The following is a 24,556-nucleotide window of genomic DNA, read 5'->3' on the forward strand; positions in this document are numbered from 1 at the left end:
ATTAATCTTCTCAACTAATTCTTTATAAAACAGGCAGTATTTCAAAAGGGATGTTTCCATCACCCAGGATGAATTTGTGCTTCAGAATTTTAAAAAGAATATTCATGGCAAAAACCTAAACCCAACCAGTAGGTAGAGGAGAGACTGCAGGTAGGAACTGCATAAAACCAAACATGCTTCCAAAATCTGTCTAGGAAAACACTAAACACTTATCCACATCACTATGCCATCACTTATTCTAACAATTAGAAATGCAGTTTTAATAAAACTTAGCTCTTTTCATGCTCAAACTTCTTCACAAACATTTAAATAGCCCTAGTGCTTCTGCAAGTATTATTATTCCCATTTTACATTTGGGGTGGTGGAGGCAGAGAGGGCTGGGAATTTGCCAGGATACAGACCACACACATCCTTTCCATCTTGCCTCCCTTGCTTGTCCTTTATCACTTTCTGTATTGAACACTCAGTGTCCTGGAGAGCCCCAGGACACAGGGATGGTACATTCCCATCAGTTGTTAGTGGTTATTATGGAAGTTGTGTCACTTTGAAGGTTACATGACAAAAATTAAAGTAATGAGTGACATGAAATCCAGGCTCAGGGTTGATGTCACAGAATGGCACACCACTGTCAAAACAAGCCTGCTCTTTCTGTAACCAAGTGTTATGCCTAATTAATTCTGTTTTACAGCTGAAATGATTCCTGAGGTCAATGGTGGAGGTACACAAGAATAAATTTGTTCCTCACAATCTGTCCCCAGGAACATGGAAAGCCCCTATGGTGGCTCAGTACATCTTGACATTATAAAACAAAAGGACTTCTAGATCAAAACAAAGATTTCCCATGTGCTAACCCACCAGGAGGTACAGATTACTAAGGTCTCTTCCCCTCCACCCCTGAGTTAGAAAATACATGTGTCTGAATTATGCCCTGAAAACCATGTGGGAAAGTGAATGTCTAGCAATAAGATTGCAGATACAAAATAAAGTACTTTGCCTTCATCTGGGTATCAATCCTTGAATTATTTAGATTCTTATCAACATCCCTTATGGGAAGGGTATTTTTCATTTTACCACATTTGCCCTCTTGAATTTTCTATCTTATGCCTTTCAGTCTGTGCCCTGTTTTGGTTTTTATCCTGCCTAGTTTACTCTTACTCCAAAACCAGCTTAGTTTCTTGCTGTCTCTTGATAAGCTTTGGAGCAATGGATAATGCTGAGGTGTTTCCCCACCTGACCTGTAAGAGATGAGAGATGCAAAATTCTGCCACTTGTAATAACAAAACCACTGAGCATGCAGAATTACATCCCTCTTACAGGCACCCAAAGGACTTTAAAAAGGCACATGTGTTCTGTGTCACTTGTTCCTCAGTGCCTGACCTTGGTGGTTTTAGTCTGTCTCAAATAAACCCTGTACAATGCACACATTCCTTTGCAATATGGAAGGAACTTGGAATAAAAATTAAGATCTTCAGACATCATGGTCAGCAGCTGTGTCATCCTTCAACAAACACTAAAGCTGCACTGATTGTCAAAATTGGCTTCTTACAGCAACCTCACTCCCTAATCTATTTTCCCCCTTTCCCCAAACTTCTAGGAGAGGAGGAACAGTGCATGTTACATAAGTGAGCTATTCCCCAAGCTATTCCTGCCTTTTGTAGAGCTGGTAAGGCCAGAAAACATCTCTTTTGCACAGATGTGGAAGCAAAAGAACAGGAGTTTTGCCCCTTCTGCAGCAGTGCAGCTAGGAGCTGGCAGGCTGGCTGACTGCCCTGCCTCTGGCCATGTCCTGAGAGGTGAGAAGCACCTGCAGCTTTTGGCTTCAGATGGGGACTGTGGATGTTTACCACCAATGGAAACCAGTCCCAAGGCACTAGGCAGGAGTGGAAAGGACACAAGAAAGCTGTTGTGACCTGGGGTACTCTGTACAGCTGAAAAAAAAGGGTAAAAAATAAGAGGCATTGGCTCCTTCCTCTGGGCTTTCTGGAAAAACATGATTAAAACAAATAAAAAGATGCAAGATACTTGGCCAATGTTTACCCTGCCTGACTGAAGCCTTTCTCACTGCTTCAAAAATCCAGGAGATGGAGGGATCAAGACACATTGATTCTAATTTGCTAATGTTGAAATGTTTGCATTGCAGACAGATGAAATGCACTTGCATGTTTGGGCATGGCTTCACTTCTGTGTGAGGGAGAGGAGCCCACAGGCCTGCCTGGGCTCCTGGAAATTTTCTGGAGGAGGTTCATCTCCAAATGGCAGTCTGGGGATGGGAGCCAAGCATTCCCCCCAGCCTGGACTGAACCAATCTGAATTGGATGCATCTTTGCGCCAGCATGGACTTCTAGCTGCCTTAAAAATGCAGTCTTGGAAAAAAGGATAGAAAAGGAAAGGCTGATGCTTTGGCAATTCTTTATCTGTCCTGTAGTCCAAAGCCATGAAATATTCTCAGTAGCTTGACTGGTGGCAATTTGCTATTGCATGGCTGGTGCTCACCACAAAAGCAGCAGTCACATAGACCGGGCTTTTCACAATTCCTCCAGGTCAGTTAGGTCCACGACCACTTTCAAGAAGAGAGTGTCATCTCTGATGTAGGTGTTCTTTGTGCTCTCCAGGACGGTGTGTGGCACGAAGCGCGGACAGCCAGAGGCGATATTCATTTCTCCATCTGGCCTTTTGAAACTGCTGCTGTTGGGATCAGCTCTAAAGACTTCCACAATGTGATTTTTTTTCCCACTTTGGTCCAAAAGCATAAGTGTAACCTTCTGCTTGAAAGGCCACAGCAGCAGCGAGTCAAACTCGCCCCTCATGACCACGAAGTAGAGGGAGATGTGGGTTCCCTTTCCCGAGCCATCCCCGTTCAGGTAGGCTCTGGCACACAGCCTGTACCCACAGCGGCTGGTGTAGAAGGGCTGGCTGGCTATGGACGGCACACGGCCCTCCACTGCCTCTCTTTTCTTCTTCTTGTAGTCCGTGATTTTCCAGATTAATTTCCCATTGTAGCACGTGCCTTCCAAAAGCTTAAATCGTTCTTCGTTTTTATTGAGCTGTGCTTTGTGATTATTGATCTGGCGATCATGTTTGCTGGATTGGTCTTCCAAAACAACTGAGAGAAGAGGGAAATAAAAAGAAATAGAAAAAAGAGAGACACATTTGATAAAATAAAACCATCAGAGCCCTGGATAAAACGAGCACCCAGGCTCAAGCTGGCAAAACTGATCTACCCAAGCCTGAGTACAGGCTATGAACTACAGCTGTTAACTTTTTAAAACTGTAATTGCAGCAGCTGGTAGTTGAATAAGAAAAGCTGTCGACTATAAATTGTGAATGCCAGAATAGCACCACAGCCTCCATCACAGTGCAGGAGCCAAACCAAGGCCAGCTCTGTGCTCTGTGGCCCTGCAGTGCCACTGGAGTTCAGGAGACACTGTGCAGTAGGGGAAGGTGGGAGAACACTGCACACACCATTGCAGTTTGGTCTCAGAATGCAAGAAGAAAGCCCTTTCTAGTGAAGAGCTCCAACTGCCTGAGTGTAGCACCAGAACCTCCACTTAGCCAGCAGTAAAATCAGCAACCCCCCACATGTGCAGGGAAGTGCCAACATACCCAAGCGCTGGTCGTACGTCTCCATCAGGGCAATCTTCTGTTTCACTGTTTCAATGGTGTCAAACAGGGGCCGCAGGTCTAGTTTACTTTGCTGCTGGTTTGCCATCTGTATTAGCTGCTTCACTTGTGATTCCAGGCGTGCAGACTTGTCCAGGTGACTGGCCAGAGCCTTCCCAGTTCACGCCATTGGAAGAGGGTGGGAAGTAGAGACAAGAGATATCCATAAAACCAGGCATTTGCTTTGAATTAAGATAGTGAAGTCTTTAGCATGTCAGCAGTAGCAACAATGTGATGCATTCAAAGTGCTCTGCTGGCTTAGGAACTTATCCCAGTGCTCCTTCATGATTAATTCAGCACATTAACAGACTGAGAAGCCATTCCTCATTCAGAACCCATTCACACTGCACCACTTCATTCAACTCATTATTCAAATTTACACCTGCACATTTGCCCTGGGCATCTGACCATGAGGATTTGTACTTTTTTTTTGCCCAGACATGTATCCAAACTTCTGTATCGATTCAAAGGAAAAGACAATACGATATTGTAAAAAAATGAGAAGGTCTAGGGGAGATTTATTACTGCTGTGCTATTAATAACAACAATTACTGGAGAAACATATTTCAGGATGCAAAAAAGCAATTGGTAAAAAAAGTAAAATCAACGTCTCACCTGAGTGCTTACCATCAAGTTGCTATTGTTACCAAACAGTTGTGTATACTGTCTGAATTCTTTCTCACACTTCTTAATGGCATCTGCTAGCTGCTGGATTTTAATCTCTTTACATTCCAGGCTCTTATACAGGTCAGATATCTACAGATGGAAAAATCAGAGTATAAATGCTAAGGAACATCAAAACATACGATGCAGAAATTATAATGTATCTGACTATACAAGAGACAGTGGGAAAGTTTACAAAGCAAATCCTCTGCGTGAGCTAGAGGGAGCACTCCTTCATTCACTGTTTGTGAATAAGCACTGCAAGAACTGCACATAAGGTAATCAGACTTTTGAGCAGATCTGTGTGGCTCCAGGTGCAAAGAGGTTCCTATCTCTCATTTCCATCGTGATGATCCATTCAGCTCTATAGTGGGATAATATATACTTACATGCACAGGTGCATGTATATGTATATGTATATGCATTTTTTTCCTCTGCTGATGTCTAACCATCAGAAGAGATGAGTCAGTGAGGGACACACACTTCAAAATCAAGTCTTAGCAGTTTGGGACTTTTATTTCTTGCATAAACAAGCAAAGAGTAAGTCCCCCATCAACTCAGTTAACAGGACTGGGCCTAAACCCAGTCTCCTGCTGGGAGCCAAAGAAGTGATCTTGAGCAGAGAGGTGCCTGCAACTGGCTCTGCTGTCCTCTGTGCTGCCTCCACACAGAGCAGGTGACCTGGGCACCTAAAGGCTGCTTTTGGAGCAACCTGGCTAGTCAATTAAACTTTAAATTACTTTATCTCTAAACCTCAAATCCAGTGTAAAGCAGAGACTGAAAGCAAATGAGGTGAGCAATAGCAAGGAACCTCCCACTGTGCCTGGTGGAGAATATATGTGCCTGAGCACACAGAGGTTTCCCTGTAATTAACTGGTTTCACTAGAAGAGCTTACTCTGTCTTCTGAGGCGTGAAAAACCATAAAAATAGTCTTTAAAATGTACCTGATCTAAACCAGGCAACAAATGTAGAATCTCATATCATCCTCTAACCAGTCAAGAACTGCTGAAGAGTGCTCATTAAATATGACTTACCTGCTCTTCCAACCGGGAGTTCTTGTCTAAAATCTGCAGCATGTGTTCCCTCAGGGCACTGTTTTCATGTTCAGCAAGTTTCCCTCTTTTAACCTTAGTGAGGCAGAGGGGGGAAGTGAAAGAATAAAATAGTAAGATAAGCAGATTTTTGAAGCTGTTGGTAAAAAAATTATTGATGCAAACATTCAAAATGTCTCCTTTATGCCTTGAAAGGGAGGGAAGGGCAGTCCTGATTCTCTAGTATTTCATCTTAGCCAGCAGAAATGGTTGTGAAAGGACATAAATTGGTTATTTTAATTATTCTGATGGTTTGGGAGACAAAGTTCAGTCCTGGTACAGACAAAGATGTGCAAAACAGTACCTTTACATGACAGCCGTACTGCTTGTATGGACAGTCCACTTCTGCCTCAGGACACACAGCGTGGTGCTTTTCAATCTGCATGTATTAATGAAGCAGTTTGTGATTAAATAAACACTTTGTAATTCAAAGCACTAATAAAATCTAAATGCCTGCAAAAAGGGTGAATAAAGGCCATTGTCATGACACCACCAATCACTTTACCAGGAAAACAAGTATTCAGAATCAATAAGCAAGCCAGGTATTTTTCCATGCTGCAAAACTCCCATGGCTTGCAGTGACAGAAAAATCCACTTAGAAGATGGGAGATATATCCTTTTTAGGATCAAACAAAGGAAACTCTTAGAGCAATGAAATTTTATTGGCATGGGCTAATGTGGTCTGCAGCTTTCAGTTTTCATAAATTTATGTAATATGCTGAATTGCAGTATCAGAAAAAATAATAGTACCTCTTTTTTCAGAATTATTTGTGAACAGTTTTGGAGACAAGGCACAGGATAATCAGGGCAGTCATTTTTCTCATGATTCTAAAGAAGAAGAAAACAGAACAAGGCAATGGCTTTCATTTTTGTAAAGTAGTATATACAGAGGAAGCTATGCAAAAAGTAATCCCAAACATACAAATGCAAGTCACATATCACGTTGTTGTTCATAAGAGAGCATCAATAATTGGTATAATTTAAATTACATTTATTATACTTTCTTCTTCAGCTACTCAGCCAAATTTTTTTCCAGGAGTTAAGTGCCATTGCAATGCTGGAAACTTTTCACTCAGCAATATTAAGGGGAAACAGGTGATGGTTTCCCAGGAATGCTCCATAATCTTACCTTTATGTTAATTAACACCACATGTGCATTACAGTACCGGCACCTCTCTTCCCGGAATTTACAGTGCTGGCTCAAGTGCTCCTTCAGGTCTTTGCGGAGAATTCGATCCTGACATCCATCATTAGTGCACTGCATGCTTTCAAACAAACACTGCTGCAGATGCTCCTGCAACAACAGCAGCAGGGTAAATGCCAAAAGGCCAGTGTGGTTCCCTCCAATCAACATTCACCTAAGCATTCAGAATATGAACGAATGCTGCGATTTACAAAGGCTACATAAAGCAAATGGTTCTTATTAAAAAAACAACACCCCAAGGCAAAGCTGGAACAAGCTAAAAGCTGTAATCTATGCTACTTACAGTGTATAGCTGCCATAGTCCTTGTATTTGAACCACGTTGCTACAATAACTCTGAAGACAATCATGGGAATTTAGCTGATCACAAATACACGGAGCTGTCATGAAAATCAAAGGCTTCAAAATTTGATCAAGCAAACCAACCTGATATCGCCCCAGAATTACTTTTGAATTGCAGTCAGGAAAGTTTTTGCAGAACACATGCAAGTTGAGAACTTCTCTTTTACAGCAGTTGTCTTTGAATACCTGTAAAGGAAGCAAACCTGCCTTAATATGCAGTCACATGGGATGTTATAAATAATATAAAAGAACAAAGCATCACTACAGATCTTCTAGGTGTTCAAGCACAGACACCATAATTGTGAGTATGGCTCTCGATAATTCATATTGAAAATTTGTACTGAAACTATAAATTCAGCTATTTATGACATTTCTAGTAAGCATAGTTCTTTTCTCCGCATGTAGTTATTCCAGAGATGCTGATCCATCCCACAGCCAGCAGGACTAGTAGCACAGGAGCTGTATAAGCCCTGCCAGAGCCTGCCTGTATTGGCTCTGAAAGCCAACCCAGCTCTGTGCATGCTCCACTCTGTTCAAGCAGTGCCTTTGGGATGGAGGTGATGCTGAGATATCCTTTCTGGCACCTCTGAGAAGCAGCACTGTTCTCAGCTGTGTATGCAGAAGCAAATGAAGCTCCCAGAGCAAACTCTCAGCCTTATTTAGAGATCTTCCCGCATTGTTGTCATCAAAATTTGCAAGAAATAGAAGATGAAAAATGAAAAACAAAAATCCTGTAGATAGTCAGATAATAATTTCCTATCAGGATTAGGAGAGAGAGGAAGGAGACATTTTATTTCCCTGGAAAATTTCTGGCAGGACCAGTATGTAGTATACTTTTAAGCTTTGGAATATAAATAAGGACAAATGAATCCATTATAAAACAAAACAACCAAAAGCAACAACAGCTTGGAAAATAAAAAGGATTATCTCTCTTTTCCTCTAAAAGTTACCCAAAAGTAAATTAGGTCTTCAGGGTTAATGAGATCTAATGGAGATAATCAAGAAATCAAATTATAGCCAAGTTAAAATGAAGACAATCAAATAAACAAGATACTCCAGCAAGACAGGGAATTTAAAAAGCAAGTCAGTAAAATCTCCTTTAAAAAACCATACATCTGGTGACTTGGGAGGATTCAAAGCTTTGTGAAATTCTTCAACACTTTACTGGAAATACAGAGGACTAAAATGAAATAACTTTAGAACATGAGGTATAAAATGAAGCTTAAGCTAGACAGCCATAATCCTTTTCTGGGAGAGCATCACTGAGTAGACTGCTTCCTTAAGCATTATTTCAGAGACAAAAAACTGCTCTGCCCTGAGGACTGAAAGCCACCTTGTTCTCAGCTGCCTTGCCTTTCCCATGTAAATGCTGACTGCTGAAATAAAGCTATAGCCACTTACCTCATGCATTTTTATTGTTTCTTTGTCGACAGGACAGGTCGGTACTGCATTTAACTCTCTAGATCAAAAGAAGAGTCGTGTTAACCCACAGGAAATTCAATTTGTTTTATGAAATTGGGCTATGCTATAATCTGACTCTGACAGCAGTCAGCAGTAGATAGCATAAAAACAATAAGTCCTTTAAAAACACTTTCATCTGGCAACTGCACAGCCAAATTCTGCCCATAGCTCAAAGAGGACATAAAGCAGTAACTGTGAATACGTAACAGAAAGCAGAGTCTGTCCTAAGAGTGTTCAATGGTAAAAACCACAAGATGTTTTTTAATTAAGGGAACATCATCACTGTCTGACCATCTGCAGATCACAAATGTCATATCTCAAAAAATCTCACTGTGTGCTTTAAACCCAGCCTTTTTCTACTAGAAGCAGTGCCCTCCTTGATATGCCACTAAAAGGAGATCTAATGGCTTCTTTCTTAAAAGGCATAGGAATAATGTAAAATCCAGGAAAATAGTCATAGAGGCTGTGCAAAAGGAGTTAACCCAGAGATAAAGCAGCAAACATGAAGCATCTAAAGTTCACAAAAGGTAATTAGTGATATCCATCCACATAAAGAGGCTCATCTGCAACCTTTCCAGGTGAAATCCTGCCCTCAGGCACACCAAAGAGTCCATAATGTATTCCCAGACAGGTCTGGAGGATAAACTCATTTGTACCAAGGAAGAGGCATGCTAGCAGCCTTGTGATCTGACTGCAGCATCAGGTAATATTAACATCAGTTTACAATTCTGCTGAATTCAGAGGAATTATACAGAAGCAAATGAACACAGCCTAGTCTAACCACCAGCACCAACACCTTGAGACATCAATGCAGCAAATTCCTCTGAAGAGCACCATGGCAGACAGACAGACCACAGCAGCATCTCACACAGCACTATCAGCTTACATCAACAGTTTCTTTATGCTGACTTCCCTGCAGACGGGGTAAGGTCTTTAGAGACACCTTTAAAACACTGAGCACGCAGTCACAGGTGTGAAAAGTGCATTTATATGGCTCTACACAGATATTTACTATATGTATTTTGTTGTATTGATTAGTGGTGCTGTATTAACATTTTAATAATATGATAAATGTAGTTTTGTGGTTAAAAGGTTACTTTTGTAGTTAAAATAGGACCTATGTATGTGGGATATTTTTTTAGAGAAAGGAATGAGGTACTTGCACCAGATAACAGCCACAGGACACCTAAATCTTTCAGAGAAAGAGAATTTATTGCCCCGTTATCAGAAGAAATGAACTTCTTCCCGCCTTGCTCAGCCCTGAAGATGCCATCAGGATTAAGAAGAAGAAGTTGACACTGACCAGACAGAATCCTGTGTTTGAATAGAATTTTTGCATCATGTATGAGATGTATGAATATGCAACAGGCTATTGCTTTTAAGGGTTAATCTTCTGTTTACGTGGTGTATTTTTTGGGCTTATGCTGCCCTGAAAAAGGTACCCAGATGTCTGTTACTCTTTGTTTCTGTTGCCTCATATTGTCCTAATCTAAATTGTCCAAATTATTATTACTTTAATTATATTATTTTTTATAACCATTTTATTACTATTAAACTTCTAAAATTTTAAAAACAAGTGATTGGCGTTTTTCACCCTGGGTTCAACAGAGCCCTGCCATTGACTCCTTCAGCCTCTCACTGGGTGGGCAATACCACTATGGCACTCACTGCTGATTTATAGGAGACGTGGGCTGCTCTTTTTAGGAAAGGGAGCAGGGGAGCCTGCGGACAGGGAGGAGCGGGCTGTCACCTCAGAGCGAGGATGCAGTGCTGGCAGAAGCGGTGCCCGCAGCCCGTCTGGTGGGGGTTGTGCAGCACCAGGTGGCAGTGGGCGCACTTGTAGCGCTCCTCCAGGCTCTCCACGAACTTGTAGTCGGCGTTGGGCTCGAAGTCCAGGGAGCCGGTGCTGGAGGAGTTCTGCCGCGTGAAGGTGCCCGAGGGAGCAGCGGGCTCGTCACAGGCCATGGGACCTGCGCTGGGAAGCCAAGCAGGCGCGGGGAGAAGCTCTTCCAACACTCCCTGGCAGCCACTCTGCCTCGGCTACCGCTTGCAGCAGGCTGCTGCTGGCAGCAGGGCTCTCATCTGCAGAGGGACACAGGTTTCAGAGGGAAACGTGCTGCCAGCTACGGAAGAACAATAAAACACTCACAGAACCACAAAACAAAGATCACGCTGCACGCATCAACGCACACTTCTTTGGAAAAGAGCTTCACAGTCTGAAAATTATTCCAGAGAATTGTGATTTTTATGGTTTGGTCGGTTGAGTTTTTTTGTTTGTTTTGGTTTTTTGTTTTCTTGCAGCATTCTTACCTCTTAAAAAACGACACGACTCTCAGCCACAGCTGGGGAAAGCAGAGGCCAAGTCTTGGCCTTAATACTCACCAGGAAAGTCTCCACATAAAGCAGAGCCCACCCACATGAATGCACTGCTTCAAGCAGGAGATGGCTTTGTAGTTCACAGCAAGGAGCATACGAAAAAGAAGCTAGCAGGGGGATTTTACCTTCAGTTTAGGGGTTACAGAAGTTGAAGCCTCTTAACTTGACATCTTTCTTGTTCCTGTTGATCATTCATTTCTAGCAGTAAACTCTTATTTTACTGGATTATGTGCAAGTTTTTGGCTATATTAATTCTGCCTAAAAGAAGTGGTGGGAAAAAAAAGAAAGAAAAGCAGGGTTGCAATCAGAAGTGTGACGTAAGTTTTTCTTTCAACCTACCATAACTCATACACAGCACAGGAATGCAACGTTAATCTTCCAGTAGGAAAAACCATCAACATTTGTTCCAAGCCTTATGCCACAAGCCTTGAGATTTGCCACCAGTCCCTCAACCTTGCAGTTTCTATTTTTTTGCAAGTAGCTCAAGCCCTAGAGCCACTCTGGTTGGCATTTCTTGCAGCTTTGCACTCAGAAGACGTTTTCCTTACAGGACTGTACAAAACACACCTGAGCTGCCAGATCCTGTTTTCAAGAGGGAAGTGCTCAGTTTTACAGCTGTGCTGTAAAGGATGCTGTCTTTTCTCTGTGTGCACCACCCACCCTGTCAGTCACTGGAGTCACTCTTACTGGCATCAGCACCTGTCTGAGAGCTCTCACTCATCTCCTGTAAGGTCACCCAGGGCATTTGCTGCTTTTGGAGGGAAGCAGGCCAGCACATCACCATTAACAACCTCGTGTCTGGCATGAAACAGCGCACCCAGGGCTGACACTCCGCCCTCCCTCCCTGCTGCAGCGGCTCCTGGCCCACAAAAGCAGCAATTAGTGAGCTGCCACAGAGCACCTTGGGCTTCAGAGAGCAACATCCATTTTCCTTTCCACTTTAACAATCCATACTGGGCCAGGAAATCCTGCAGACAGAAAATGTGCCTGATTCAAAAACACACCAAAGCACTTAACCAATTAAAATGTATTCCACAGCCAACATTTAAGTGCTCCTGTAACTGAGCACCCTCGTTAGTGGCTGTACACAGTATTCACCTCCCCAGCTTGTGAGGGTCTCCCTGCCTTTCACCAGGCTGCATGTCTGACACACTCCAGCACAGCTGAGCATCTAACACTGGTAGCCCTCAGGAATATGAACCATAATCATATTCCAGCCATTAAAGACTTATTATTCCAACAGGAGTTTGCAAATTACCCTGTTTGGTTCCTCCAAATGAAGAGCCTCCTGCTTCAAACCAGATAGGGCTGTCCATTTGCTTCTTTCATTTTTAAACAGTCGATCTTTCCTCCTCTGAAAAGGCACTTCCAGTTCCCTGACACCTAATAAGGAGCAATTCTCTTTTCCTCACGTCAGCCAGAGATGACAAAATGCAGCCTGAGGGATTACCAGTCTCCTGTCTGGGCTGCCTCAGGAGCAGATGCCAGCAGCAGAGTGTTCCTGCTGCTTCTAAGGCAGTTGGAGAGCTGTCACCATTAACTTCCAGAGCATGGACCACCCACAGGATGAGCTGCCTAAGAACTCACTCGGCCCTGGGTCGGTGACAACCCTGAAACAAGTTTCCTTCCTCTCTCTTATTGCTGCTCTCTCTCCCGTTTACTTGGCAGACAATTGCCCCAGTCCTATCCTGCTCCAGCACTTACCTCATCTGATGGTATGGTTTAGCAAGCTAATGCATCACTGTGTAAAAACACACTAAAATAAAATCTACAACAACAACAACAATTCTATGTTGCCTTTAGGGATCTTCCTTAACTCCACAAACTCCAGCAGGGGTGACGTATTTTAGGCAAAAAAGTTATGAGACACATTAAAAAGAAACACTCAGCAGCCCAAAATTCCATAAAGAAACTCCTCCACAGCTCTCACTGCTCATTAAATCGACCAAAATCACTCCCATTTCTTTCTGGAAGGAGCACTCTCCTGTGGTACACCACCTTCCAACTCTCCTGCTGAAATGAGAGCCTGTATCTCTTTAAACACCTGCCTAATGCACCCAACCCAGATCCCACTCCTAAAAATGGATACTCTTGGCATCTCCATGGAAGCACCTCCTCCACCTCAGCCTGGCCCAGGCTAGCACTGCCCAGCTGAGGGCACCTCAGGACACAGGAAAGAGCACCCCAGGTGAAAGGGGAGGCTGCCTGCTCAGAGGACAGAGCGGAAACCTCAGAAGATGAGGGAGCTCACTGCTGCTGCCAGCCTCGCAGGAGCTTTGCTGCAGGGCTTGCAGCTGTTCTGCTGGAAGAAATGGGCTGCTCCAGGAGGGGCCTGTGGATGGCAGCGCTTTGCCCAAGCTGGAGAGGAGCCCGTGTGAATCAGCTGGGCAGGCTCAGAGGAGCTGAGAAGCAGCAGCCCCTGCCAGCCAGCACTTGGTGGATGTGATCCAAAGGAGCCCAGGCAGTGTAATTCCCATGGCAGCACTCACCAGTGACTCAGGGCACTTGCAGCAGCTCTGCTCCCACTCCTGGCTCCCAGCGCAGGGCTCTCGGAACTGAAACCAAAGGGAAACCATCAGGGGAAAAAGTGCTGTAGGTGACAGTGAGAGCAGCCCAGGGTTATCTGAATCAATTTCCTGCTTACGCTGATGCCTGGCCAGCGTAGGTAGGGGCTGAGGGAGCTTTCACTTCTGTCTGCTCACAGCTTCCAGCAAGGGGAAGCTGTCCTGCCTTTGTGTATGCTGCAGTTTTTCAGCACACGTGTGAACTGTAATGCTGGTTTAAAATAGCAGAGAGCGGCAGGCTCGTGCTGCATAATGATGCTCTGGTGGCAGACACAGTGCATGCTGGAAAGGGATTTTCACTGCAACTGCACTGCAACAGCACACACACAAAACCCCCCAACTTATGGAGACTGAAAATCGACACATTAAAAGACACATTAAAAAAAAAGGATTTCCCTATACTGAAATAAATAGAATTAATTCTACCCACACATAAAAAAGTGGTATGAATCACTAGGAACTAAGCCCAAGTCCTATAAACAGCAACCAATGAGTGGGAGCTCAAATGTAGTGCAGTACAAAGAGCTCACAGCTGCACCTTCCCACCACCTCAGCATCCCAGCCCTGCCTGCACCATGAGCTGCACAAGCAAAATACTTCTGGAACAACTCTTTCCATGCAGATGCCTTAACCTCACTGGAAATAATCCAAGTGGGAGAATTTTCATAACAAAAACAAACTTTATAAATTGGGAGCTATCCTGTTTTAATACCACCACACCAAACGGAGCCCAAACATTTTCCAGTAAAATGCTCCACACTTAAAATTGCTTCTTGTTCAGAAACTGAGCAGAACATAATAATAAGGAGAAGAATCAGCATGGGCATGACTTACTAGAATATAAAATTGCATCAACATTTTAAAGCCATGTTCAAACAGCTCCCTCCAGCACGGCTGCTCTCTCTCTCCACCACCAGCAGTCAGAATGACAGAGGCTGTGTGCAACCTTGATCACACTGAACCACTGTGGACAGATTAACTTCTTCTAGCCACAAAAACAAACTTTCTGCACACAGGAAAAACCATTCCTTACAACGTGGTTGCTTTTTTAAAAGAGAATAGGTTTTTCCTGTTTTCTCCAATAAGAAACAATCATTACCCCATGAGCTGTGAGTGCACCATTACAGCCAAAACTTCCAGGACAGCAGAACCAGGCACAGGCACTGAGTGCCACCATGTCTCAGACTGAGAAGGGAAAATTTCCAGGTTCTTATCACAGATCTGATCACCACATCATCTTGTCTTCTTCATGGACAAGAAGACAAGATCCCTGGTCCTGCTGCCCAGCAAATGGGGCTGAGAGCCCAGCTCCTGCCAGGCTCACTGCACGAGGGGAGGGTGAGGCTCAGCCAAGCTCCAGGACTGGGGTATTCCCAGTAAAAAGCACCTTCCTCACTTGCCAGCTTCCATGTCATACATACAACAGGGCACAGAAAAAAGGTTATGCACCTACCTTTCTGTAGCTCTAGTCCACCTCTGTTGCTTTACACTAAGACACTTGGGAGGGACAAGGCTGAGAAGATGCCCTGTCCCTCCCTCTACAATTATCTACCTTTTATGGTAGATCAGAACTGTCTTAGGCACACTGGGAAAAGTTTTGTCAAATTTGGAGGTCTAAGATCAAGCCACTTCATTGGGAGGTAACAGGCAGAAACAGAATGGAGGGGAATGCATGTTGCATTAAAACAGCCCTCTCTAAGCTGCCTTATAAGCTATCAAATTTATGAACAGATTAGCTGCTTCCAGTACTTTTGAATTAAAATAACAAAGTTGTATGATTTACTACTCTAAAGTCCTCCAAAACGCCACTATTTTGGAGACAAAAAATATATGCCCCAACTCAACACACAGAGTGGAAGTGCTAACAGTTTCCTAAAGAATGACTAGAAGTATCTGTACAGTCTGAGATACATATTTAAGATACAGCAAGCTATAGGGAGCCATGTGGAAACAGGAGATGATGACATCTGACATCACTGGGGGATCATCCTTGTCCCTTGCAGCCCATGGAGAGTTAGAACATTTTGACTGCTGCCAACAGAACACGCTGGCAGAGTGCCCATGTGGGAGAGGCACCCTGGCTGCACCCTGTGTGTCCCTGCAGCACAGAGGCTGAGGAGAGAAGGATCCCTTGTTCACCAACACACACCCAGTGCCAGCACTCAGGGCTCACTCCCCCTTCACCTGGCAGCGAGGGAACCTCAGGAACTGCTCTGCTCTTGTCCCAGTCACTTACAAGCTGCAGGGCAGTGACCAGCTGGTACCCAGGACAGAGTACTTCTAACAGTAACAATTTCCTATTGGATATGTGCCTGAGCACCCTTGGGGGATGTTGCTGCTGAGGACAGCAAAATAAACATTTTCTTTTGTATACAGACACCACTCTGCTATTGAAGTTCCAACTGTAATATTACCTCATCCTCAAGGCACAGTAAAACCTTACTAAGCAAGCATCAGTTTGCTCATGTCCATAGGCAAATTTTCACTGAGCAGAGTAAGACAGTAGGGTTTCCTTTGCACAGAGGTACAGTCAAGCATTACAATGAATTCCCATAAGACTAGACTGCATCAGGGTTTCAAGACACAGGTTACAACACTGCATTAAAAAAAAAAATTAAAAATAAACTCTTAAAATTAATGAAGTGTGTCTGGTGCTAAAGCAGCTATTTTATAGCCAGTTTACTTATTTCTTACATCTCCTGTTTTCCCTGGATGTTCAAAAAAGAATTAATTAATTAATTTTGCATTATCAAGAAATCTATTTCTAATCAACAGAATATTGTTATGCCTTAAAATAACCTCATCTAAATAACAGCTGGAAAATAAACCTGTTGCCATCACTTCTGTGGCAATTCCTGAATGCTTTATCACCTTCCCAAGCACCACAGAAATCTCAGTAAGAAGGCTCTGCCTCTCACCCTTACAAGATCACGACACCACTTTGCCGGTTCAGGAGGTGAACTTGTTGCCTGAGATGTTTCTGGGTCTGCAGCCTTCCCCCAAGCCCTGTGTACCAAGCCCCTGGATAGCCCTTCAGAAATGAGAAATAATTCTGGCAAGTTAAGCTGCTGCCAGCATTAACAAGACACATTTTGGTAAAGCCATACCTGGAAGCTGTAGCTGGTGCTCAATGGGGAGAAAATGAGAGAGAGACAGAGACAGAGAGACAGAGTCTACCAGCGTGAGCTTTGTGGTTAGCATAGCAGTACAAGCATTTTAAAACAGCAAGGGAGTGGAAATCCCCCAGAGTAGCTTTGAAAAGATCATGCATGAAAATGTTTTAGAAGTGTTAGGATACAAGGCAAGGCACTGCAAAGCATTTTGCCTTACTGCAATGATGCAGGGACTGCAAATTCACCATCTGGAGCAACACTAGGTTACCAAGGACGTTTGTCACTGTCGGAATCCAAGATGGAGAGTAGATTCACCTTCCACAAAACTGGTGAGTGGTGTGATCAAAGAAAAAGCACAAGGGCAGCAGGAAGCACACAAGGACATGAGAAACACCCAGGTCCAATCCTGTGGAGCCCTTTGCAGTAGCCTTGGCAAAGCCGTGTGAACCCACCCATTGCAGGAAGTGAAGTGGCAGCTCACAGAGGAAGCAGCACTGGCTCGGTCACATCAGCTCATGCCACAGGCTGCACAGGCATGAGACACTCAAACAGAACTCCCAAACTGAAATAAAATCCATTTTAAGAAAATAAACATTTTACTTGGTTTTGTAAGAACTTAAGTGGCCATAAACCCTAATGGTTTTGTAGTCTCAGCTTAATTGTACACTCAGGATTGTTGGCAGCCTCCATCTCCCTCTTTCTGCATCAGCCTTCCTCCCCAGTCCAAAATGTGCTGCCCTCGAGGCAGTGCCTTAGGCTCCATCTCTACCCCCACTCTTTCCTTATCCTCCTCTGCCCTCTTCCTTTGCTTTCTAGTCTCTTGTTTTCATTTTTTTTTCTTTCTTTCTTCCCTAAAGTAACCTATTATATTTTCTGTGAAAGCATTAAGTTGTAAGTCTTCTGTTATTTAAAATACTAATTTTCCAAAGAAAGGGTCTATTCTCATTTGTACTTAATGCAACATATAGCCTCTTTTGCCTTTTCCCAAAGCATTTCTAACCTATTTCAGTTTCCATCTTCCCTCCAGGAGGTATCTCAGCCTACAGCACGTTTTCCTGAACCTTCCATGAAGCTCTGGAACAGATAAAGCATCATGAAGTCAGTGGCCAAGGGAAAGGCACCAATTTGCAGGCATGCTGCTTCTTTATGGGATCAATTAAATTGATTTGAGTTGCATTTCTCAGCACAGCCTAAGCTCCCTTCTACAGTCAAGCTTTTTAACCCAGAAGGTGTCCTTTCATCCCTGCCATCAGCACCTGACACCAGAACTGCACAACAGCTTGTACACAGGCTTCCCTTGAGCCTGCCAGCTCTGAGGGAAGGGCACATCCAGCTGGATTCCTCAGGAGGAGGCAGCACTGCAGAAATTGTAGTGCTCTGCAAGCACAGCTCCAGGAAGCACCATCTGCTTCTGGGAAGCTTGGGGAAAACCCCAAATGGAGAAGTTGAGTGGGAGCAGGATCTTAATTTTAAACAGTTTGACTCCGCAGATGAGTAGAGAGCAGCAGGGCAGTGTTACTGCTCGTGAGCAGCCCTGACCTCCTCCAGCAGCAAGCACAGTGCTGAAACCCTGACCAAGTTTCAAACAAACTCAAGGGGATGAACTCACGTGAAAAGGCAGACAGAACAGCATTTAGGAAACAGAATGTAGGCAGAGACAGAAAAATGAAATAAAGAAACAAAAGTTACTAAAAAAAATAACAGTAAGGGACAGAAACCAAGACAACTAACAGGCTTTAATTTTTTTATCTTTTAGTGTACTGAAGCCAAAGTGAGTCATCACTTTTCCTAACAAATAATTGGCCATTAAAAATTTTGCAGAACTAGGTCTTTGGGGCTTCCAAATTCACATCTCTTTCTCTGTCCTATAGGGACACACTATTCAGGACTTCAGCTGATTTGACCACTCTGTTGGTTTGGCCATGAATATCTGTTTAAGGCACAAGAGATCCTTGGTTTAATTTGCCACACCCAGACCCTTTGACTCAGTCTTTATAGAAGACTTTACCAGCATCTCCACAGAAATCTATGAATCAACTCAATGGTTATTCATCTGAATTAGTAGGATGAGCTCAAAAAAAATTTTAAACACATATATATGTCTGATGACATGTAGACACACATGTTTCTAGCCAGAGCTGTCATTGAAAATGCAACTGCTAATGTAAAAACCCAGTGCTCTGAGGGACCCCATGAACTTGCTGTTGGGAAAGTGGTGACAGCAAAGATTATCACCATTTTCTTTCCTTAAAAAGACAAAAAAAGTCAACTGGAAGAAGGATGTGTTCTTAAAAAAGTCCTTCCCATGAGGACAGGCTGGAGATGCACAGAGGTCAGAACCAGGAGCAGTGCTCTCCCATGGCCCCTTCTCCAAATGCAGTGGGCACTGGAAAGCTGTGCTGCTCTGCCTGAGCATGCTGCCACAGCCAGGCAGCCACAGCATTTTTCTGTTTCTTTCATAGGGCCACATTCCAGTTTCAAGCACATAGATATAGCAGACAAGACTGTGAACCATATGGTCTTAGCACAGGTCAGACCATTTCATGTCCCACAGCATCTACTTTGGGAAAAACTGCTTTACAGATGGTTCCTAACCTTGAGGTTTGGTTAATCACTAGATGATTTGCATAATAATAGTAAGTAACATTTGTATTTTGATATAACCTTCTGCAAAGTAACTTCACAGCAACATATTTTGCATACAGAATCCCTGTGTGCAAACATCAGTATATTACAGACAAAAACTTGCTTTACAGTCCCACTCCCAGAGACAAACATGCTTAACTGCAGAGCACTCTGGCCAATCCCATCTCAAAATCACTGTGGTTTAGGTGCAAACAGTTTCTCACACACTTGTGTATTTGTTGCAGTATTGAGCAGGGGAAACTGGAAATTTTTGCAACATTTTTATTAACAGTACAGCATGACTCAAGTTTCCTCACTTTCCTGAGCCTGGCCACACGCCAGGGTAAAGAGGTGAGCTTCTTTCCTGGGCCGAGGGAAGACAGTGGAACAACCACACACTTGCAGCCCAAACTGCTGCTGATAAGGCGCTGATGACTAACAGTGTGGTCATTAACCCTTCAGTTATTGCCGAGAAACCTGGACAGAAAAGCCCCAGAAAGCAAAAGAAGATCTTCTGAAATCCTCCCCCTGGGGTGCAGTCCCAAGGGCACGCTGGCTGTAAGGTGTCCCAGCCAGAGTGACCAGGTGACCCCACACTGGCTGGGTCCTGCAGCAGCACCCTGAGTCTGCCTCGCTGCCCTGGCAGGGAATGCTCCCAGGAGCTGCCCTGGGCAGGGAATGCTCCCAAGGGCTGCCCTGGGCAGGGAATGCTCCCAAGGGCTGCTCTGGGCAGGGAATGCTCCCAAGAGCAGAATGTCTGCGAGACAGCAGAAATCACCTGAATCCCTGAGCCACCAGCAGCTGCCTCCTCAGGATCAGGAGACCAAGAGAACTACAACTCACACAGACTCCCTGAAAAAACAGAGAAAGGAGTGTCTCACCCCAGCCAGGTGATTCCTGATGAGGAATTATGTCTATTTATGCAAAATCAAATGGTCAGACAAAGAGCTGAAGAGGACAGAGGGCTATAGGGTAACTTAAAGGTGGGGAAAATAAAGTCCAGGAGATGAAGCACCCTACAAGTCTGCACCTGCCCACTGAAGGGATTTTGCAAAGTGACCCAAGCAATACGAGGCACAGAATGAAGAGCTCCTGACCTGTCCCACAGCTCTGACAGCTGTGTAAGAATTGCCCTTCACTTAGGGAGCCTGTGTGGTGAAATAAAGAACTGTTGGTTTCTGCCCTCTGCACTTACCTGAGTTCCTTTTGTCAAAGATTACAAGAGCAGCTTTCTAGCTTCAAAGTCTTGTCCCCTCCTGGCTGTGATTCCTTACCCTCTCAAAACTCCATTAAATACCCTGTGAGCACCACAAGCTTTTCTTTCTTCCTCCACGGTGTTACTATGAATCTTATCTTTCAGCAGCTCACAACTCTTCAGATTCTAACCCTAAAGCTTCCTGGGAGGTACTCACAGATGTGCCCTATCACTGCAGACCATCTTCTGCACAGGCTGAACTCTCAGCCTCTCCTCTGATGTCTGGGCTGTGGATGATGGCCAGCCCAGAGGCAGCACCATGACCCCAAGCCTGCCCTGCAGCCCTTCTCCCCAGCCTGGCACAACCAGACCCTGTTCCACTCAGCTCTGTGACCTGCATCTCCCTCTCAGGCTTTAAGTGTTAGATCTTCACAATACCTCACCAACTTCTCCTGCTGGGTGTCTCTGTGTGACACAGTATTTCTTGTCTGCTAACACAAATAAAACTGCCATCCATCACCATCATCCTCTGGTTTTCATTGAATCAAGGGTTTGGGTTGGAAGGGACCTTAAAAATCATCTTGTTCCAACCACTTGGCCATGGCCAGGGACACCTTCCACTAAACCAGGTTGTTCTAAGCCCTATCCAGCCTGGCCTTGAACACTTCCAGAAATGGAGAAAACACTTCCAGGAATGAGGAAAACACTAATTTCCAAACACCCATTTCTCTTGAAATGTAATATTTTACTCATTTATCCACCCTGTGTGCTGCCACAGGGATAATTTTTCTAAGCCACATCACTTCTCACATCCCTCCACTTTGCCACTGCAGCAAAATCTCTTCACTTTCAAAGCCTGTTCTGGTCTCCCTCCACTTGCCTCTGCATCACCTCCAATGATATAAAGGTTCCCTCTCTGTTCAAGCAATGATAACAGGCTCCACTGCCTCCTTGACATGTATTTGTGTGCTGGGAGGGCAGATTTTTTTTTTTTTTTTGAGAGATATTAGCAGACTGTTATACTTCAAATCTCTCCTCCAAGATCTCCTTTGCCAAGCAGCTGGGAACAACTGGCTTCCGACCATCAAGGTGATCCAGAGGGTCCCACTGTCTCCTGTTGCTCCTGCACGCAGGCAGGTCCCTCCCTCTTGACTTGAAACTATGAACTCCCTTCAGCCAAGGAAGTTCTGCCTTCTGCTCACACAGAGGGGTCCTCAACCACAGCAAACACTTCTCTGCACAGCAGAAATAAAATAATCAAAGCTAACAGCAAAGGAAGTTGTCATGGGTGGTTTTATGCTGAGCGCAACACATCACCACCAAACCTCATGCTCAGCTCTAAAGCAAAAATACAACACAGTCCTCAGAGAAAAGAAGATGATGTGAAAAACCAGCCATGCCCATGCTCATGCATTCCAGACCACCCCAATTTTACCTTCATCGCTAAACCTGCATGCTCTGTGTGCAATCAGCAGGGGAGTTTAAAAATACAACTGTTTCTGCTGCCAGCCTGGAGATGTGCCTGACCTGAATACACCCAGCTATTTTTAGCCCATCACTGCACTCCTTTCAGCCATCCCGTATTTATAAAACGGAAGTTATGAGGAAAGTTGTTCTTGGCTGGCACCAGGAAGGCACAACCAAGCTAACAATAGGCAAAGCAATTCAAGAAGTGCCAACAATAGGAGCTCTTCATTTTTCCTTCTAAATATGAGGAGTGTTGAAAGCGTTTGGTTAAAGCTTGCTGTGCCTCGAGATACTCCCAGAGTGCTGTTAATCAAGGAAAATCAGAAGACCCCCTGCACAAGCACAGAGGGGAGATTCCCTCCCTCCAGCAGCATTCAGCTGACACCAGCGGGGATGCTTGTTACAGGTCCCTGCAGTGTGAAAAGATCAGAGCTGCAAAGACATTCTTCATTCATCCGAGCAGTCCCAGCTTTGTCTCCTTCCCAGCCCCCAAAATTTCGGCCCTGCCTCAGCCTCTGGGGCGGGCACCGGGCCTACCTTTCCCTCCGGCATCCCGGGGGGCGGCGGCCGTGGCGCATCCCGGGCAGGGCTGGGCTGAGCCCGGCTCTATGAGGGGAGCCCCACGCCGAGGGCTCCGCCGCACCTCGCACAACTCCCGGGGCGCCAACTTCGGCTGCGCGACCCGGGCCTCCTCTGGAGCGGAGCGGAGCAGCCCCGGCCCCGCGCAGACCTGCTCTGCCCCGCGGGGCTGGCAGCGGCACTTCAGGGCTGTCACCCCCCGCCCGCTCGCCCGCCCGGCACCCACCGCGGGCCCGGCCCCGCTCCCTGACGCGCCCCGTCCCCTGTCCCAGCCCCGGCCCCCCCGGCCCGCCGCACCTGTGCCGGCGCTCGCCGCGCTCCGAGCCGGGCCCGGGGCCGCCGCTGCCGGCGGTGCGGGGCCGTGCGGGGCCGGCCCGGCTGCGGGGGCGCGGCTCCGTGCGCGGCTCCGGCGGGCGGGGGGCGAGGCTCGGACGCGCTACTGCCGCCGCCCCCGGCCGCCGCCACCCCCGCGGGCGGGAGCCGCTCTCGGTTTCATGGCAACCCCCAGGCGGGGAGACCCCGGCGGCGGCGGCACCGCCCCGCTCGGGCAGCGCCGGCGGCACTCCCGGGCTGGGGGAGGGAGCGGCGTCCCCCCGCCTCCTGAGGGACGGCAGCGCCGGGTGCCGCGGCTGGGGAAGGCTCCCCTCCCCGGCAGCCCACCCTCAGCCGCCGGCGGCCCCGGGCTCCTCACGCCGGCCCGCAGCCCCCGAGGCGCGGTCCGGGCGGCAGAGCCGTGCCCCGCAGGCCGGGGAGTTTTCCAGGAGCGGTAGCGAGGAGCGGCGGGGCTCGGGCGCAGCAGCCGCTGCCTGCAGGGAGGGCAGGTATTGCTCTTTCATTATTTACACCTGCGGGACTGAAGGAGCGAAACAAAGCCCCTGCTAAATAGGCAAAGGACACGGACGTGCCACATGCCTGTTATTATTTGCTATTATTGTTACTGTTACGTGCCGGGACTGCTGGCTAATGACCCGAGACGTGCGAAGGGCTCCTTAACAAGGCAGGCAATGCCGCCCTCCTCCAGCCAACAGCGCTGATGCGAGGGCTCTGCCGCCTGTTCCACATCACCTGCTGCTGCACTTTGTTCTGTCTTTCACATTAAACCACTTCTAGGAAAACCAGTCTCTAAGGAACATTCCATCCTAGCACACGCACAAAAGCACTAAGGCTGACAAAAAAAGAAACAACTGGGTCACTTTATCTGGATTGCGTTCAAAGGAGCTCTAAAACCAATACTAATGAAATGGTTTCAGAAAGATTCGTCTTTTGCTAAAATGACTCAGAATTGTCACTCCCGAGGGAGTCAGTCCATAGTGCATTGAGTCTGGGAGCCCAGCAAAGGCATTACTACGACAGACACTTTTAAAAACACTCCTTGCAAAAATTAGGTTGGTTTTATTTTTTTATTAGCTTTTAGGAATATCCTGATTAGTCTGGGTCCGACTTGCCGGAAGTTCACAGGAAGATCCGTCAGAACAACAGGCATTATATTTCTGTAATTAAATATTTATAAGTTTAAATGAATAGCTTAGAGATGGGATCAGGTTCCCTAGCTGGTCATTGGCTGCACTGTCCTCCCAGTGCAGAACATAATTCCCCAGAACACTGCTTTGTGGGGATGAATAAAACCATCAGATATCAGGGTGCAGACATTAGCTCAAAAATCCCTCTTCACTTAAGGCTCAGTGAGCATAACAGGATGCCGGGTGTGCATTAAGACAAAGTTGCATCCTTGAAACTGCAGTAGAGATCCCAATCCCTGAATCTCAGTGCTTCCTTTTGAGCCAATCCAAAGGAAAGCTGCCAAGTCAGTAACAGCAACGAGAATTTATTGTGCTGCTAGAATTCTTTCAGTGTACAAAACTGCACTGGAAAAGAGCTTTAAGATTAAAGAATTACAACTAAAAAGTAGCAGCTTTCACTAGTGGTGAAAATGAAGTAATTTTCCAAAGTTGTATTTCAGAATTAATTTTGAGGATGTCTGTTCTATAAAAGGGGGCAGCTGCTAATTAAATAGTCCAGACACTGTTGCCTGTATATTGTTTCTCCTCCCTACCTGACTGTACATTTTTGACACCTAGTTCATTGGCAATGGACTGAGTAGTGTTAAAGAGTTCATGTTTGCCTTTATCTCATACACAACTGCCTAGGATAATAAAGCAGATGTCTATCCCATAAATGCCTGGCTTTAACTCACTCTGAGAAAGGCAGGCTCTACCT

The 24,556-nt window shown here is 45.5% G+C and overlaps 1 protein-coding gene across 5 annotated transcripts; it reads right to left on the minus strand.

Moving 5' to 3' along the window:
• Window positions 1-543: 543 nt before the first annotated feature.
• TRAF5 (TNF receptor associated factor 5) lies at window positions 544-22,994 on the minus strand. Of its 5 annotated transcripts, none has more exons than XM_026791032.2 (13): window positions 22,637-22,994; window positions 13,286-13,351; window positions 10,922-11,054; window positions 10,171-10,502; window positions 8,361-8,418; window positions 7,044-7,145; window positions 6,545-6,709; window positions 6,166-6,243; window positions 5,720-5,794; window positions 5,359-5,451; window positions 4,288-4,416; window positions 3,604-3,772; window positions 544-3,103 (listed from the first exon to the last, which is right to left on the minus strand). In XM_026791032.2, exons 4-13 carry the CDS (start codon window positions 10,383-10,385, stop codon window positions 2,526-2,528), a joined length of 1,662 nt encoding a protein of 553 aa, XP_026646833.1. In that variant the 5' UTR covers window positions 10,386-10,502; window positions 10,922-11,054; window positions 13,286-13,351; window positions 22,637-22,994; the 3' UTR covers window positions 544-2,525. The 5 variants fall into 5 exon arrangements, with proteins under 5 accessions (XP_026646833.1, XP_026646832.1, XP_074393221.1 ...); XM_026791031.2 differs by having other exon boundaries at window positions 4,276-4,416; window positions 10,171-10,543; window positions 22,637-22,977; XM_074537120.1 differs by having other exon boundaries at window positions 4,276-4,416; window positions 10,922-11,050; window positions 22,637-22,976.
• Between the last annotated feature and the right edge of the window lie 1,562 nt (window positions 22,995-24,556).

Source organism: Zonotrichia albicollis, chromosome 3, assembly GCF_047830755.1.
Source record: "Zonotrichia albicollis isolate bZonAlb1 chromosome 3, bZonAlb1.hap1, whole genome shotgun sequence".
Classification (NCBI taxonomy): Eukaryota; Metazoa; Chordata; class Aves; order Passeriformes; family Passerellidae; genus Zonotrichia; species Zonotrichia albicollis.